The 18407-nt window shown below is 37.7% G+C and overlaps 1 protein-coding gene across 1 annotated transcript in view; it reads right to left on the minus strand.

Moving 5' to 3' along the window:
* Window positions 1-18407, minus strand: part of LRP1B (LDL receptor related protein 1B) — a 1816831-nt gene that overhangs the window by 132203 nt on the left and 1666221 nt on the right. The window contains exons 68-69 of the mRNA XM_060178059.1: window positions 9981-10087; window positions 671-800 (exon numbers count right to left, since the gene is read on the minus strand). Of these exons, the coding sequence (XP_060034042.1) occupies window positions 671-800; window positions 9981-10087 (237 nt within the window). The remainder of the gene's footprint in view (window positions 1-670; window positions 801-9980; window positions 10088-18407) is intronic.

The raw sequence follows: 18407 nt of genomic DNA on the forward strand, positions 1-18407 counted from the left end.
ATTAATATGGAATCTGAGAACACATCTGGATTCAACAAGAAAAGAGATGGGATGAGTTAGTAGTATGACCATGGTATAGTCCTGGAGATTGTTCTATGCATGTCTTATTTATGCTCTCTGAATCTAGTCTATTTTCCCTAATTGTTTCATCATTAAACACAGATTATAGTATGGTTTTACCCAAATATTTTTTCTATAATATCATCACAATATCTAAATTCAAAACTGAGTTTAAATGAACACATATATAGATCTTTATACAAAGAGTAGAAATGAACATATTGGGTGATTTCTTTTTCCTTTCTTTGGTTTTATGTCATAATTGTGATTTGCTTTGGATCAGTAATTAAATAGCAATAATAAGATTCTCAATTGTTATCACATTTACACTACTACATTGTGCTACATAACGTAAAATTCAACAAGTAAAAGTATGGCTCATAGCACATGTAATAGACACCTATTCTATTTAGATGTCTTTGAAAAAAAATCAAATGCTATAGAAAGTAAATTAAAAAAAAAATTGGAGATTAGTCTTTAAAACTCAAGCACAGTAATAATATACCCTAAAAGACTTTCAAAATACATAAAGGAAGCACCAACTTGTTGTTTACACTTACTTTCTATCAAGTCCCAATACTAGCTAAATGGGATAACTCAGTAAGTTTACCTGGTGCACAGTTTTTCTCATCTTCTCCATATTTACAGTCTTCGTGGCCATCACATTTCCATTTTACTGATATACACTGACCATTGGAACACTGGAACTGATCTTTGGAACAACTTGTTTCACAATATCTCTATCAAGAAGCAAAGAAGGCATGTTGAAGTTAAAATGTTAGGGAACTGTGGAAATTCAAAAGAAAAAGCAACCTTACACATAGAAATTGAGAAGTACAGAAATTGTTTGACACAAGGCACCTAGAAGATCATATTTAAATCTATGAGTTCATAACAGTTTTATACTTTCATTTGTCTGAATAATAATGAAACAGGAAAATAAAACAGAACACAAATCTATGACTTCATTATAGTAATTAAATTGCTCCAAGTGAATCATTTTTCAACAGACAGGTAGTAATACAACTTTAATGAGTGAGAATTGAAGCTTGTGAGGAAACAAAATGGTTACAATTATTTCTAAACAAGTACAACCAGGTCATTGGGAATAAAGTCTGAGGATGGATTGAAACAAATCAGAATCCCAGGGAAAATTTGTTGTGCATTCGCAAACTTCACCAGGCCTCCTTTCTTCTTCTCTCCCTGTCTCCTGCTTCTTTCAGAATTGATTGTAAGGAAGAAGGGTTCACTGTTCAAATTTCTATTTCCCTTTCTTATAAGTAGCTGTTTAACTAGACTATCTGCTAATACTGATTTTTTTTTTCCATCCTTTATACTCTCCTGAAGTACTGAAGTGCTATTCTTTGCCAGTACTTTTAAATAAGAATATAGACACTACTAACATTCTGGCATTTAGTCTATGATAAAATTAGTAAGTAGCAGAAAGTAAAGGAGCAAACATAATTTAAAGAAAGTAGAAAATGCCAAATCCCCTATTCCCACTTGTGAGTAGTGACGTGGTGCTGCAGCTGTCTTTCTCTCTCCTTCCCCACCCTTCTTCCCCTCTCAGTATCTCTCTATCCTATGAAACAAAAATATTTTTAAAATACATATTTAAAAAAACTATAAAAATGAATAAGATGATTTTGGTGTACATCAGGGTCTCTCACATGTATGATTTATTCCAATGCTCCTTGGGGATCTTTTTCATTCTTTTAATTTCATATGCATACGTCAAACTAACTACATTAACTATATGCTCATTTCATATTATACATAAATGTATCTTCACAATCTCTTTTGTTCCTATATGAGATTATCCTTTATGTAATTATCTCTAGCCATTTGTTTTGTTCCCTTTGTTTGATGTCTATTAATTCAAACCATTATTGAAGACTATGGAGAAAATAGAAATCAGCTGACAAATATTAGTCACTTCATTTCATATAGATCATATTATGTGGAAATCATGACAAACACCACCTGTAAGGAATTTAATTTGATTCTCTATGGAAATTATCATTAAAATGCCTAAATAATGAAGAGATACTTAGTCACAGGAAAACCATGTCCATTAATTTACAGCATGAGTATAAAATAGAATTAATAAGAAGGTTTCTCTGAGCCAGGCAGTGGCACAACCAGTAGAGCATACATGTTACAATGCACAAAAATAAAGATTTAAACCCCTGGTCACCACCAATAGTGGGGGAAGCTTCACAAGTAGTGAAGCAGTATTGTAGGTGTACCTCTGTCATTTTCTATCTCCCCCTCTCAAATTCTCTCTATCCTACTAAATAAAAGACAAAAGATTATAGGAAAAATGAACACAGGAGTAGTGGAATTGTGATGCAAACACTAAGCCTAGAGATAACCCTAGTGGCAGTGAAAATGGGAGAGATACCTGGGGGTGTGGAGAGGAAGGGAGAAGAGCAGTGGAGCTAGGAGGGAAGGGGAGGAGAGAGGAGAGGAGAGAGAAAGGGAACAGAGGAGAGAGGAAAGGAAAGGAGAGGACAGGAGAGAAAAAGACATTTGATAAGATTACACAAAATTTGTGTTCCTGACTAGGAAACAATTATATATAAATATATTGGGAAAATTATTACTAGTACATATGAAGCTGGGCAATATAAGAAGTCAATTCTCTGCTGGGAAATTGTGCAGATGCAGTCACATCTGCCATGTTGTCCCCTCAGGCTATTGCTAGTTCCCGGGAGAGTTGGGACATTCGGAGCGCCTGTTCCACCATGTTGTGCCCTCAGGGCATTGTTAATTCCCCTGGATAGTTGGAGTGCTTTGGTTACTCCTCCCCCTTCCCATTATCGCAAGAGCTATTCCCATAAAAGCCCTTCTTCTTCCACCCCTCGCTCTCTTGCCCGTCTTTCACTTCGGTGATTAGACGCAGGGAAGGTTGCTGTGCAAGGTGGCCATTTTTGCAACCTCCATGTGGCCCAAACTGCTGCTCCCTCACCCAACTCTGAGGTGCCAGCGCAAATAAAGGATTGTGTTCCCTTTCTGCTCCAAACCTCCTTTTTCTGTGTCCCGCCACCACAGCAAGCAATTGCCAGGGTGCAGTCAACCTTAGAAGAAAGATTTATAATCCTGAAGTCCGCTCTCTCTTCCTGCGTTCTATTGTCTGGGATGGCATGATTCTGAAATTCCGACAAGCATGCCTCAGTCTTAAACACCAACACCCAGATAATTGTATTTTAGCGACACAAGAACTTAGACTAGGCTCTTATGGGGCACCCATTATGACACAAGCGTATGCAGTTACCCCACATAATCAAAACGGGGTCTGCTTTCAGTGTGGTTGCCAAATTTTAAAGGAGCTCATCCAAGAGCAGTTATCCTTGGGACACATTCATCATTCTCGAAGCCCATGGAATACTCCTGTCTTTGTGATTAAAAAGTGCTCGGGAAAATGGCACCTCCTCCAAGATCTCCATGCGGTAAATAAAACCATGCAGGTCTGGGGCTCCCCACAAAGGGGTTTGCCTCTTACTCCTGCAATTCGCATGGGAATTCCAATCATAGCTACTGATATACAAGATTGTTTTTACTCTATTCCCTTGCATCTGCAAGATTGTAAATATTTTGCCTTCTCTGTTCCTTCTATTAATAACGCAAGCCCTGCTGATAGATTTGAATGGGTGTTGCTGCCCCTGGGCATGGCCAATAGTCCTACAATTTGTCAAGAGGCTGTTAAATCTGTCCTTTTTCCATATATTCATAAGGGCCTTAATGTTTTTCGCTACATGGATGACGTCTTAATATGGGGAGAATTAGATATAGATCTCTGTGCCCTACGTGATTTTCTCATTACTGTCTTAAAGAAAAGTGGCCTTAATGTAGCTCCTGAAAATATACAACTAATTCCTCCAATATCTTTCTTAGGTTCAGAGATTTCTCTAACGCAAATTCGTCCCTTAAAACCTAGTGTTACCTTTCCTTCTAACTTTACTCTTGCTTCTTTACAAAGTTTTCTTGGGAATTTAAATTGACTTAGGCAGTATCTTTATCTGCCTACTAGCTGCCTCCAACCACTGTTTGACCTGTTAAAAGGAAACAAACAGCCCTCCTCAAAATGTATGTTAACTCCCGAGACCTCCTTGGCACTGGAAAGGTTTAACCAGGCCCTCCAGGACATGCACCTTGTTCGATTCTCCCCCTCCTCTCCGGTAAACCTTCTAATCTTTAACTCCACACCCACAGTAGTGGGGGCACTGTGGCAGAACCATGGGGTTCTCGAGTGGCTTCACATGCCAGTAGGTGGAGCTCCAAGACTCCTCACTGAGATAGATGCGTTCATGGTTCGCCAAGGAAGAAACAGGTCTGTGCAGGTCTTAGGGAAAGAACTGGATTTAATTATTCTTCCTTTTTCTCTCCCAGATATAGAGTGGCTCATATGCCATCATTCCCATTTTTCCATAAGCTTCATGGGGTTTCCAGGACAAATAGATAACCATTTTCCTTCTAATAAATTGATAGCTTCTTTACCTCTTTTGCCTCTACTAGTACCTAAACTTTTCTCTCGAGATCCCATCCCCTCTGCTCCTACAGTCTTCACTGATGGTGGAATAAAGGGAGCTGCTGCTCTTATATATTACCCAGACAAACAATCCCCTAAACCTTTCTTTCCTGAGCTTCCTAATAATTCCTCTCAGTACAAAGAACTTTATGCTGTTTTCCTTGCATTAAAAGCTGTACCAGAATCCTTCAACCTTTTCTCTGACAGTGGGTAAACTGTTAACTTACTTCCATGATTTGTTCATTCTTATGTGAAAATTGATGACAACCCACTTTCCCCTCTCTTGATTCAAATTGCCTCTATGCTCTGTTCTCGAACCCAACCACTGTATGTTCAACACCTTAGTTCCTACAGCCCTCTTCCTGGTTCCCTGTCCAAAGAAAATGCTGCAGCTGACCGCCTTGCCTCCACAGGAACTCTCCTAGTCTCTGTCTCTGATCCTGCTGACTTTCATTCCCTAACCCATGTTAATCTTAAAGGCCTTTGAGCTCAGTTTCCTGATGTTCCTTTACCACAGTTGAAACATATCCTTACTACATGTTCTTCCTGTGCAAGTCTCATAAAAACACCTAATATTCAAACTCTTGGTGTTAACCCCTGAGGCTTAAAAGCCAATACTCTTTGGCAAATCAATGTCACCCACATACCAAACTTTGGCAAACAAAAATATGTGTTTGTCTCAATTGATACCTTTTCTAAATTTTTGTGGGTGACAGCTCAGATGGGAGAAATCTCTAAAAATCTTATAAGCCATATGCTCTCCTGTTTTGTTGTAATGGGCTTACCTCTTCAACTGAAAACTGACAATTGGATTACATTTATTAGCAAACAATTTAAAGATTTTTGTTCCCTCTGGAACATTACTCATACCACGGGCATTCCCTACAATCCACAGGGACAAGGCATTGTCGAGAGGGCCCATCAAATGCTTAAGGCTCAATTAAATAAAGATAAAGGAGGAACATATCCCCCCAATATCCAGCTAGCAAAAGCCTTAGCTACATTAAATCTCTTTAATATTTACAATAATTTGGACCTACCTCCTATTATTCTTCACTGGCAAACACTATCTACCCTCCCAGCTATTAAGGTCAAATGGAAAGACCCACTCGATAAAATTTGGAAAGGGCCCTATTAACCATGGGGAGGGGTTTCATATGCGTTTTTCCACAGAATTACTCCAAACCTGTCTGGGCTCCTGCCCACCATGTCCGAAAACCGGCATGATGGTGCTGCTATCCCTAAAGAACAAGAAATACTACAAGAGGACTAGATGCAGGATGCAACCCAGGATCCATAATATGACATGGTGGAACCTGGAAAATCTGGCTCACAGAGCCCTCTCTCCTACCCCTTCAATGGATTTCTTATGTTCTGACTGGCCAGTTGTGTTTTGTGAGTGAGTGTGTTGAATGACCAAAAATTTTTGTATGACCCATCTGCTCAGAGTACTCTAAAACTTAATTAACTTTATATAAAAATGCTGGATGCAGCTAAGATTTCTGGAGATGTCCAGAAACATTCTAAAATTTTTTTTCTCTCTTTTGATTTTTATATATAAGTCTTGGTATATATATAAAAGTGCTTAGTCTTAAACTGTGTGAGTAAAGACGGATCTAAATTTGTTTTTAAAATGATATGTTTTCATAACAAAAGTTTTTCTCCTCCAGTGTGTTATAACTAAATGTTTATGGGTATGTTTCAAGTTTGGTAAACATTAACTTAATGGTTAAAAGTGTAACCTTGAAGCTACATTACTATCAGGCAAGGTAAAATTAATTTTCTAAAAGTAACTAACTATTTAAGGTAAAGTCTAAATATTTAACGTGACAATAAATCCCCAAAACTAAAATACAAATTCTCTATAAAGGGCGCTTTTGGAGGGCTCCCAAAAGTGCCCTGTAAATTATCTTGTAGAAATTAATCCACAACAGATCTGGCATCAATCTGACACTGTAAATGTTAAAACCATTGTCACTAACATGTGTTAACTCTCTAAGTAACCTGAGTCTGTTTATAGTCCAAAGTAAAATGGTTAAAAAAATCAATATATATATTTTAATTAATATTGGTCTAAAGATCCTGCTGTAGAGTCTGCTACAAGAAGTCACATTAGATGACCTTTAAACAACATCATAAAGATACTTAAACCATTTATAATTATCGAGCTATCAATTATAGTATACCTCTAACTTGTTACAAGTTTTATTTTTTTCACTAATAAGTAATTACAGCTATCAAGCCTTCACATGAAGAATCACCTGTTCATATGGTAAGGTATTAAACTATAAAAAGTTCCTCCATATACAACTTATGTGAATTAACAACATTTACATATTCTTCTAAACTTAACTGATGTATCTTGTCTTGCCACTATAGGCCTACCTTTGTCAGCCAACAATTTATAACATCACCCATGCCACAGACATCTCTTACTACCCCCAAAGACAAATGGCTGTTGAGAAGGCCCGCCAAATGCCTAGGCTCAATTAAGTATATAATAATAATAATAATAATAATAATAATAATAATAAATAGGGAAGATACATCCCCCAATACTCAGTTAGCTAAGGCACCAAACCTCTTCTTTTATAAAAAATTCAAATTAGATGCCTTGCTAACCACTAGAAGCAGACTGTTTGTGTTTCTTTCACAAGAATCCTGGGAAAAACCATCTGGACCCCTGCACACTCTGACATCACCCACTAGACAGCACAACTACAGTGGCATACCCCCAAAACCCTAGATGTCACCTGATGCGATCTAAAGAACCTGATTCACAGACTCCAAGGACAGAACTTTCTTACTGCCTGTCTGCCCTTCCTGCTTCTGCTTTGCCTGTCACGTTTTGGCGGTTCCAGCTCACTCTCTACAGAAAAGTGGAATTCCAGCAGCTGACCTTCCTCATGCAGCATTTCATCCCCTGCCATTTCTCCCTCTAGTCACCTACTTTGGACTGACACTTCTATTGGACTTGCTGGTTTATCCTTTGGACACTTTACACAATTTTACAGCAGCTTCCTTCCCTTCATGCTGCTGGCTTTTCAAAGACTGACACTGAGTAGTTCATAGACTTTGCAGACTGTTCCCTTGAGGACTATACAATGCCAAATAGCCCCTCTGCTTGGCGGGTCATGCCCTTCCGCCTACAGGTCCTGCCCTTTGAGGCAGGAAATGTCCCCTCATTACGAATCCTTGCCCCCCCAGAGACAGGGAACATTCCTTTGTGCACCAAGCCTTCCCTTGACATTACACTGGCTCTTATTGCTCCCCTACTTGTCCCTTCCTGTTTTGTTATATCATTCAGGCTTATGCCCAAAATGTTTCTGCTCACCCCTACACTACTATTCCTCTGTCACAGATGGAGTCTTTCACAGGCATTGACCCATCCTAATGCAATGACTAGATAGAAAGATACGGAAAGATGTAGAAATATTGTGAGGAGATGATGGAGCCTGGCAGAGCTTAACCTATGAGATGAGTCCCTCTAGGTAAGTCTCTCTCTCTACAGAGGGGTTGAGCACAGGTGGGACACATAAATCTCACAAGTTTGGCGGCCATGTAAGTCTTCCCTCCCCCACAAAAACATCCTACATCTTCCCACCTGAGCATGGCATTCCTTAAAAACATTTAAGCCTGCTCCACTCTAAATTTCCTATACTGTAGCCATTACATATAAGGAAAGGGGGAGACGCTGGGAAATTGTACAGATGCAGTCACATCTGCCATGTTGTCCCCTCAGGCTATTGCTAATTCCCGCGAGAGTTGGGACATTCTTGGAGAGCCTGTTCTGCCATGTTGTGCCCTCAGGGCATTTGTCCATTCCCTGTGATATTTGGAGTGCTTTGGTTACTCCTCCCCCTTCCCATTCTCGTGGGAGCTATTCCCATAAAAGCCCTTCTTCCGCCCCTTGCTCTCTTGCCTGCCTTTCACTTCCGGTGATTAGACCCAGTGAAGGTTGCTGTGCGAGGCGGCCATTTTTGCTACCTCCACATGGCCCAAACTGTTTCTCTCACCCAGCTCTGAGGTGCCAGTGCAAATAAAGGATTGTATTCCCTTTCTGCTCCAAACCTCCTTTTTCTGTGTCCCGCCACCGCCACAAGCGACAATTCTCTTATAGATTTTTCAAAAAATTTACTTATTTTGCCTATAGCTCCATGAATAGAAATATCATCTCTTCAATTTCTCCTGAGAGATTGTGGTAACTAAGGGTTTAAGTTTAGGTTTTCTTGTCATTAGATGGGAATTTACAAATAATTGTTTCTAAAATTCAAGCTTCTGAATGTGAAATAAGTAACTTATTCATAATTTGTGTGTGAAAGTAGAATTGTGTAATAAGAATGCCTGAAGACCGGAAAAGAGCTAGTTTACATGGGTCATATAAATATTAAGGACCTACACTGTCTTACAAGAGTAAAGAAATCAATGAATACATAAAGAAGCTTGAACAGAAAATCAAACAAACAAAAAATCCTGAAGAACAAGAGGAAAACTATTCTCTCTAATCTAGACCATAATTATTAGGAGGAAGTTGATGACAGGTGAGGGCATATTCTTGTCAAACAGAACATCTCTGACTGACTTCTGTACTGGGATGTTCCTTATATGGGAAAATAGTAACAGAGAAAATCCTAACAGCAGTTATTTCTCAAGTTCTCCCACATATTGGAAAGTCAGGTCTTAATAATATTTTAGATTGGAGGAAGGAAAAAATAAATAACCATGTACTATGTGTTATTTTTAACACACCATGGAATTATTAATAGTTGTATCAGATAAATAGATGTGTACATAATGAACTGCATGAAAATAACATGAAGGTTAGTATAATCTAAGTTTTACAAAACAACCGACAAAAGTTTTAAAGATTTTTTTTCACCTACATTGTAAGTACACAGTCTTAATATAAATGGGTTGTGATTCATTATCTAAGTAAAGCTAAACCTGAGGTTTCATGAAAATTGATGACCCACATCAAAATCTGTATGACTATATCTACTGAAGAAAATGCCTTGAGGAGAAGAAACTGTTTAAAATGCATAAAAAATATTAGTCCTGGCTATAAATACTGCAGCAAATTTATGAACAAATTCAGAAATGGCAGGGGCACTCACTGAAGGGACTAGGTTTCCAAACATCTTATTCCCAGCCCAGCTATTCACCATTTGAGGTAAAACAGACTGTAAAATTAACTGTCAGTAGTAGCACAAGACCTATTCCCCAGGCTGGGTGTGTGCAATACAGTACGTACATATAACACTTATCTCAGTATGACAGAAGCAAAGTACATTTCAGAGTCATCCTTTCCATACTCCTTGGATTAAGTAATAACTATCATAAATATGATTCTAAAGAAACATTTTCATGTTTGAGTTACAAAAACGCCTACCTCATCAGAACCATCTGCACAGTCAAAATCTCCATCACACCAAAACCTTGAAGAAACACAGTCCCCATTGGAGCAAAGGAAATCTTTCAATGTACATGTCTGTGGCTCTGAAGACAGAAAACACCAGTTACTCCACGATATGCAACATATTTCTTCCTTTCTCCCTCCCTCCCTCCCTCCCTCCCTCCCTCCCTCCCTCCCTCTCTTCCTCCCTTTCTTTTTCTTTCTTTCTTTCTTTCTTTCTTTCTTTCTTTCTTTCTTTCTTTCTTTCTTTCTTTCTTTCTTTCCTTCCTTCCTTCCTTCCTTCCTTCCTTCCTTCCTTCTTTCTTTCTTTCTTTCTTTCTTTCTTTCTTTCTTTCTTTCTTTCTCTCCAAGGTTATCACTGGAGCCTGTACTATGAATCCACTGCTCCTGGTTGCCATCTTTTTTCCATTGTTGTCGTTGCTGTTATTACTGTGGTTGTTGTTGCTACAGTTGTTGGATAGAACAGAGAGAAATTGAGAAAGGAATGGAAGACAGAGAGGGCGAGAGAAAGATAGACACCTGCTGACCTGCTTCACTGTTTGCAAAACCCCCCTGTAGGTGGGATGCAACAACTTTCTAAATTCTACCTCACATGATTCCACATGGGGCGGAATCAAGAAAAAGAAGCTAGGCAAGCAGAACCAATAAACTATTGAGGAAATGTTTCATGATATGTCTTCAGCGTACATTTTTTAAGTCATAAGTAGGATGGCATTACAAAACCAAATTTAAAAGATAGTTTACTGTTTAGCATGAAAACTGACAATCTTGTTCTATTTCATTTTATCTATTTATTTTAGGTAGAGATTTTTGACTGAGTACCCAGGGAGATACTTACTGAGGCTAGTTTTTGCTTATGGTTTTTATTATATATTATAAATGAGAGTTTTGGGGTTTTGTCACCAAGGTTATCACAGGAGTTCAGTGCTGGCATGAATCCAACATTCCTGATGTCCATTTTTATAAGAATGTGGAGATGGGGTAGAAGTAGAGAGAAAGAAAGACACCAGCATTTGCTCCATCACTTGTGAAGATTATCTCTGTTAAATGGGGACCAGGAGTTTGAACCTGGTCCCTTGTGTGTGGCAATGTGTTGCTCTAACAAGTGGAGCCAGTTATTTAAAAAACCTTCACTTTTGCTCTCAGAAAATCCTAAGTTTATGAAATAAAAAGGATGCTTGTGAATATCTGACCTGATAGATGAATGAAAGTTTAAGAGACAAGGCTGTAAAGAAAAATTCTACACAAGTGTGCAGTTGTTTGTGTCTTTTGTTTGATTTACCTGTTACTGATAACTATCTACTTACTGGTTTTAAAATTATGCTTATTGGGATTCGGGCACTAGTGCAGCAGGTTAAGCGCACATGGCGCAAAGCGCAAGGACTGGCATGAGGATCCTGGTTCAAGCCCCTGGCTCCTCATCTGCAAGGAGCTGCTTCACAAGCAGTGAAACAGGTCTGCAGGTTCCTTCTTTCTCTCCCCCTCTCTGTCTTCCCCTCCTATCTCCATTTCCCTCTGTCCTATGCAACAATGATGACATCAATAACAATAATAATAACTACAACAAAAATGACAACAACGACAAAAATTATGCTTATTACAATCCATCATATTCTATTAAATATGGAATGTATCCTATTTGGATAGTGAAGTCAGATTTCAGAAATTTGTTCCTTTAAGTAATCATTGCAACCACTAGAAATCTAGTCTTGTCTACATTTGTTCTCTTAACAGAACTGAAAACTGGCATAATGAGAAATTGGTTTTTTGTGTGCTTGTTAAATAAGATATGCTATAAATAACACATTAATATTATTATCTGGGTGAAGAAGGAATAAGTAACAGAAATTAAAATTAAGGACTACTCATGTAATGTTCAATTTCCTTACTTTCTTTTGTTTGAATGAGTTTTATTTATTAAATAGAGGCAGCCAGAGATTAAGAGGGAAGGGGGTGATAGAGAGGGAGTGAGACAGAGAAACGCCTACATAGCTGCTTCACTACTCACAAAGCTTTCCCCCTACAGGTGGGGCGGGAGGATCAAGTCCAGGTCCCTGCACATTGTGACATGTGTGTTCAACCAAGTGTGCCACCACCTGGCCCCTGAAATTCTACTTTCTACATAAAGTCTGTCATTAAATAAGCCAGCATTTGAATACTGGTAAACTGAATTTACTTGTTTTCTTGCCATAGACAAGCATCTTGTGTGACAATATGTTTACATTTGCCTTTCTACCACATTTATCTATACATTAATCTTTTAAAATAAAATATTATGATCATTATTACATAATATAACAATAATAACTGTCAGGTATTATTCTGTTGATGGATGAAGTTAACATTAACGGGTAAAGTTAATGCTAGAACTCAAATTGACTCATCTGTAATCCTTATGTCTTTTAGGGGCCAGAGAGCAGTACACCTGGTGCACAGGTTACCATATGCAAAAACCAGGTTCAAGTAGTAATAATTAAACATTTTATATTATCTATTAATACTGAAGTCATTTTTCACCCTCCTACATTTAGACACACACACACACACAGAGGTTTGTTTAGTCCCTTAAGGAAAATAAACTACACCAACTATGTTTATATTCTTCAATACAGAGAAAAGCAAACCAAAACATTTAACTCAAAAAATAGAATATAGGGGCAGAGTCAGAGTGGTTTAGCAGATTTTTAAATTATCTTTATTTGTTAATTGGATAGAGACAACCAGAAATTGGGAGTAGAGGGGGTGATACAGAGGGAGAGAGACAGAGAGACACCTGCAGCCCTGCTTCACAGCCAGAAATTGGGAGTGAAGGAGGTGATACAGAGGGAGAGAGACAGAGAGACACCTGCAGTCCTGCTTCACCACTCTTTCCCTTGCACATTGTAACTCAACCAGGTGTGCCACCACCCAGCCCCAGTTTAGTAGATTTTGTGCATACCTTCATGGGTGGAACCGTGTTGTATCTGATATACCACAGAATAGAGCAGGACTGTGGTTTCTGTCCTCTGTCTCTTGCTCATCTCACAACAGGGTATATTTAAAACATACTGTAGTCAGAGGTGATGTACTGTATTCAAAGACTTGAGATCATGAGATTTATATCTGCCTTTGCATGTGACAGAGTGGAGTTCTAGCTCCCCTCAAAATCTTTTTTTTTTTTTCTTTGTCTCCAGGGTTGTTGCTGGGGCTTGGTGCCTGCACTACAAATGCACTGCTCCTGGAAGCCATTTTTCCTATTTTGTTGCCCTTGTTGTGGTTGTTATTGTTGTCATAGCTGCTGTTATTGTTGGGGAAGACAGTCAGGACACCGCTTGCCATGCAACCTCCTGCAGGTGGGGAGCCGAGTGCTTGAACCAGGATCTTTATGCTGGTCCTTGCGCTTTGCCCCATGTGTGCTTAACCCACTGTGCTACCACCCAGCCCCCATCTCAAAATCTTTTGGAAAACACTTTAGAGGGGGCTGAGTAGTGGCGCATCTGGCTAAGTACACATAATACTATGCTCAATGGTCCATGCAAGGACCCATTCAAGGACCCAGGTTCAAGGCCCCAACCCCCAACAACAGTAGGGGCACTTCACAAGCAGTGAAATAGGTTTGCAGGTGGCTGGATATCTTTCTCTCTCCTCTTCTCTCTTCTCTTCCCTCTTAATTTATCTCTGTCCTATTGAATAAAATGGGGGCAAGAGGAGGAAAATATGGCAGCCAGGAGCAGTAGATTTATAGTGCCAGCACTGAGCCCATGACAAGCCTGGAGGCAAAACAAAACAAACAAAAAAAGATAACGAAAACATACTTTAGATATTTGACAATAATAGCAAAAATAACTTTATATGGTTAAAGTATCTGAACAGAGAACAGTTTTGGTGTGTTTGCTTGTATCTGTTTTAGTATTCTAACCTAGCTTTATCCCAATTAAAAGAATGCATGTTTTCCATGCAGTAAGCATAAGAGACTTTACAGACTTCTGTTAATATGGGACTATTAAAAGTTATTCAGTATACTGTTGACCAGTATCCCAATAATTGCATAGCACAGTTGTTTAATAGAGAGACTTACCTTAACATTGCTAATTTCAATTTTAGTGTGGGGGCAGAGGGACAGAACTTAGACATTTGAGAAGAAATTCTTATTTAGTACAAATGGAAACTTTTCATGTTTCTTTCATCCTTTTTTTTTACATGACAGTTAATCTACTTCTGAACAATAATCATGAATTGTTTATAGATACATAAGTGTCATCAAAGCACTGGATAACTTCTCCTTAACTCTCATTGACATGCCTCAGAATGTTTTCTGCATTTAAAATTGCAGAAACAAACAGAAGAAATCTTTCTCTTTAGCAAAGTATGTGTGTGTGTTATAAGATGTTCTAAATTTTATTCTTCCATTGATCATTTTACTTATGATCTTTTCTGGATAAAATTAAGGACCAATGTTAGATATTGTCATGATAGCATTTTCCTTGTCTGGAAAAAAGACTATCTGGAAGATAATAATATATGTGGATGGAAAATTTTAATATGACAAATTTATCATTTTTTCAATATTAATTATGTCCTTAGACCTAAATATAATAGGGAAGTCCAAACAAGAACAAATCATCAGGTTTGCCATCTCATCTAAGCATGCAAGATTGGCAAGGAAGCTATTTTTATAGAGAATATCTGCCAACTTTTAGAAAGTCGATATGGATAATTTATAAGAGAATAAAAATATAAAGACATCTATGCCATTTGATGCTATATACAATTAACTATATCTTATATACTGAAAAGGCCAGTTACTTCTGCTCTCCCTGGTCTAAGATTATAGGTGACTTAATATTTTTAAAAAAATCATTATGAGAAATGCATTAATGATTTAAGCCCACTGTTAAAATTCAATCAGGTTACCAATTTGAAACCTTAAGTGCTAGATTGAAGGAATATGCACTCAGAACTGGGGTCTATATATCAAAAGTTCAAGACATTCAATCTATTTTCCTCCTCATATTGGTTAGTGATTTATAAGACTTTAAGTTAATAGTGTATATTAACACCATTCCTGCCACCAAAGCTCTGTGTCCCTTCCCCCACCCCCTTATAGTAGAGCTGAACATCTACCCTCCCCTTTCTCCCAGAGTTTTTTACTTTGGTGCAATATTCTAAAATCAGTCAATTTCTGCTTTGCATTTACCTTTGTTTTTATTTCTCAACTTCTGTTTATGAGTGGGATCATCCCATACTGGTCTTTCTCTTTCTGACTTATCTGAATCAACATGATTCCTTCTGGCTCCATCCAAGATGGGTTGGAGAAGGTGGGTTCATTATTCTTAATAGCTGAGTAGTATTCCATTGTGTATATATACTACAACTTTCTCAGCCATTCATCTGTTGTTGGGCATCTGGGTTGCTTCCAGGTTTTGGCTATTACTCATTATGCTGCTATGAACGTAGGTGTACACAGATCTTTTGGGATGAGTGTGCTTAACTCCTTAGGATGTATCCCTATGAGAGGAATTACTGGGTTATAAGGAAAGTCCATTTCTAGCCTTGTGAGGGTTCTGCAGACTGCTCTCCACAGGGGTTGGATCAATTTACATAGAACTTCCTTATGACCCAATGCTCTGTTCTCACCTCTCTTTATCTCCCTCATAAGTAAATTAAAAAAAAAAATCTAGTAGTTGTCATAAAGGAATGAAGAAAGCCTGGAACTGTGGGAAGAACATGAACCAGGGCAAAGTTTTATCACATGTTGATTTTCAAAAATGCATACCATATATAAATATAATGGGATGTATATAATATAATGGAATGCAACTTTAAACTTTATTTAAAGATCATTTCTTCTCAAGTGGAAAAAACTTTGTTCTCAATACTTTAGCCCCAAGGTTAATTTATTATTTTGTGTATGTGCCACTACTTAATAACAGTTAACAATAAAGGCATAGTGTGGGGAAGGAAAGGAAGGGATGGAAAGGTGTTAGATCCCATTGTACAGTGGTGGAAAAGGACCTAAGCTGGGGTTGAGAACTTTTTTTTTAATCATAGGGATATTGTACTGTAATCCATTAGCTCCCAATAAAGTGATTCAGAAAAAAAAAAAAGAAAAAGAAAAATACTTCTAAATGTGAATCCAATGTATACTTTTGACTACTTTTGTTTTAAAAAGTACAAAAATATACCACTACCTTTATGGTATATTGTTGTAACGTCTACATAATTACATGCTCCATCAAATATAGGCATAATTACAAATTACACAACTTGCATTATGGTATTCAATATATACTTATATAATGTACATTTGGACTTGATGCATTATATTTTTATATGTTTTGTATTTTTTCAGCAATTCAGCTCCTGCATATGTAGAATTACAGTCATTTTCAGTGTCTAAGCCTTTCATTCCTACTGGATTTTTTAGCCTGGAAGAGTCGAACATCACTTAGTTATTGAGGCTCCTCGCTCTTTCCTTTCACATACTTTTTACACACTTAACATATTATCAGACTCTGATGCTTGTCGTTCTATTCTTTTATGCCAAAGCTACAAGGCACCCCATTCTCGTTCTCCATCTTTCCTCTGTGAATCCATCAATTGACTTGACTTAGGGCCACATGTTCTGGGAGAATAGGAACTAACAAGGCATCACACATAATTGGGCATTTTATACTGTGATGCTTGATACTGAAACCACTTTCCTTGTTTTGTCTTAAGGGGCTCTGTGGCTATAATGAGTTGTCGAAGTGACAAGTCAGAGTCGGTGTTCCTTCTCCTTCCTTTCTCATATCAAAAGCTGACTTTTAGGAGATGACAGCAAAATGATATTCAGCACTGAGAAAGGCTCAGCAGACTCAGCAACAGGCTATCCCATCTATTCATTCTTCTTCTTTGCTTATAATAGGAGGAACCTAGTTCCTCTTGTAACTACTCACACAACTCATGCAGCTACCAATAGAATTAAGGGTTCTCCAAGACGTAAGTCTCCGGTGTTACCTTTGTACCTACTATCTTGTTCTCAATAGCCTTTGGCCAGAGGGCATATCCTCTTGGGGGTCTTACAGATAGTTAACATTAAATGGATCCCAAAGTAAGCTAACGATTGTTGATATATATCTATATACATATGTATATTATTAAATAAATTATTTCACTAGGACATACATATTTAAACTGCTCTCTTAGTATTTTTACTTGTATGCCCTTTTACTATCAACCTAATAAATGTAGTTTTTTTTTAAGTTAACTGGGCAGGCCATGATAACTTGTGATATAAAGTCTTTACAGACTACTGAAATTACTAGCAAAAGTTACCCTGAACACTCTAATATCCCTCTGCAATGTCCTTTGCAATTCCTAAAGTCTATGAACAGTTGGTAGATAACTATGTGAAGAGGATAGAATATTAGTTCATACATTCACACCATTTGGGGTTATACTGATCCAGAGGTTTTATACTTAATGTTAATAATCCTCAAACATCAGCCATTTAAATTTTACAAGGTGTTTAAATTATTAGTTGATATTTTGCAAACTGAATGCCAAGAGTTTAAGACTGTGACTTTGCTAACTCACCTATGGGTATACATAGTTTAATAAAATAATTTATTTCTTTAATATTTATAATGAGGGAAATGCAAGTTGTTTGTTCAATGTATAGGAGGTTAAGAGTAGACATTAATGTGACAATCAAATTCTTTCAAGAAGTAATAGAATGCAAGATTTTAGTAAGTGGCATTTGACTGTTATTTTAAACATAGTTATATGTATTGTTTAAATGTAAAAATTTCTGTGAAGAAAAATACTCCAAGGCCAAAGAGGTATCAGGGATCTGTGCACATTTCTGCTCACCCTTGAGATCTCCCAGGTCACAGGTCGAATCCCTGGCACCACCATACACCACAGCTGAGCAGTTTTCTAGTGTATCCCCCAATACTTACTAGTAAAACACGTATATAAAAAAGAAAGACGGGCACCAGGCGGTGGCACACTTGGTTGAGTGCACACATTACAGTGCACAAGGACCAGGGTTCAAGCCCCCGGTCCTCATCTGCAAGGGGAAAGCTTCACGAGTGGTGAAGCAGGGCTGCTCTATCTCTTTCCCTCTCTATCTCCCCCTCCTCTCTCAATGTCTCTCTTTCTCCATCCATAAATAATTAAAAAAAAGATTTTAAACAAGAAACACTGAGAAATGAACGCTAGAATATAGAAACACTTTAACAAATATATATTGCCATGCATGTTATAAAATAAAATGGTTGGATAATTATATTTTTAATTTACTATAGAAAATTCAGGATATAGATTCTAATAGTTTTTATTCTGTTTTCAGAAAGAAAAAAAAAAGCCTTGAGTACTCATGGTGCTCACTTCTTCAGAAAGAACTAATGATATTTCATTGAAATATGCTCCTGGGTAAAT

The sequence above is a fragment of the Erinaceus europaeus genome, chromosome 18 (assembly GCF_950295315.1).
Source record: "Erinaceus europaeus chromosome 18, mEriEur2.1, whole genome shotgun sequence".
Classification (NCBI taxonomy): domain Eukaryota; kingdom Metazoa; phylum Chordata; class Mammalia; order Eulipotyphla; family Erinaceidae; genus Erinaceus; species Erinaceus europaeus.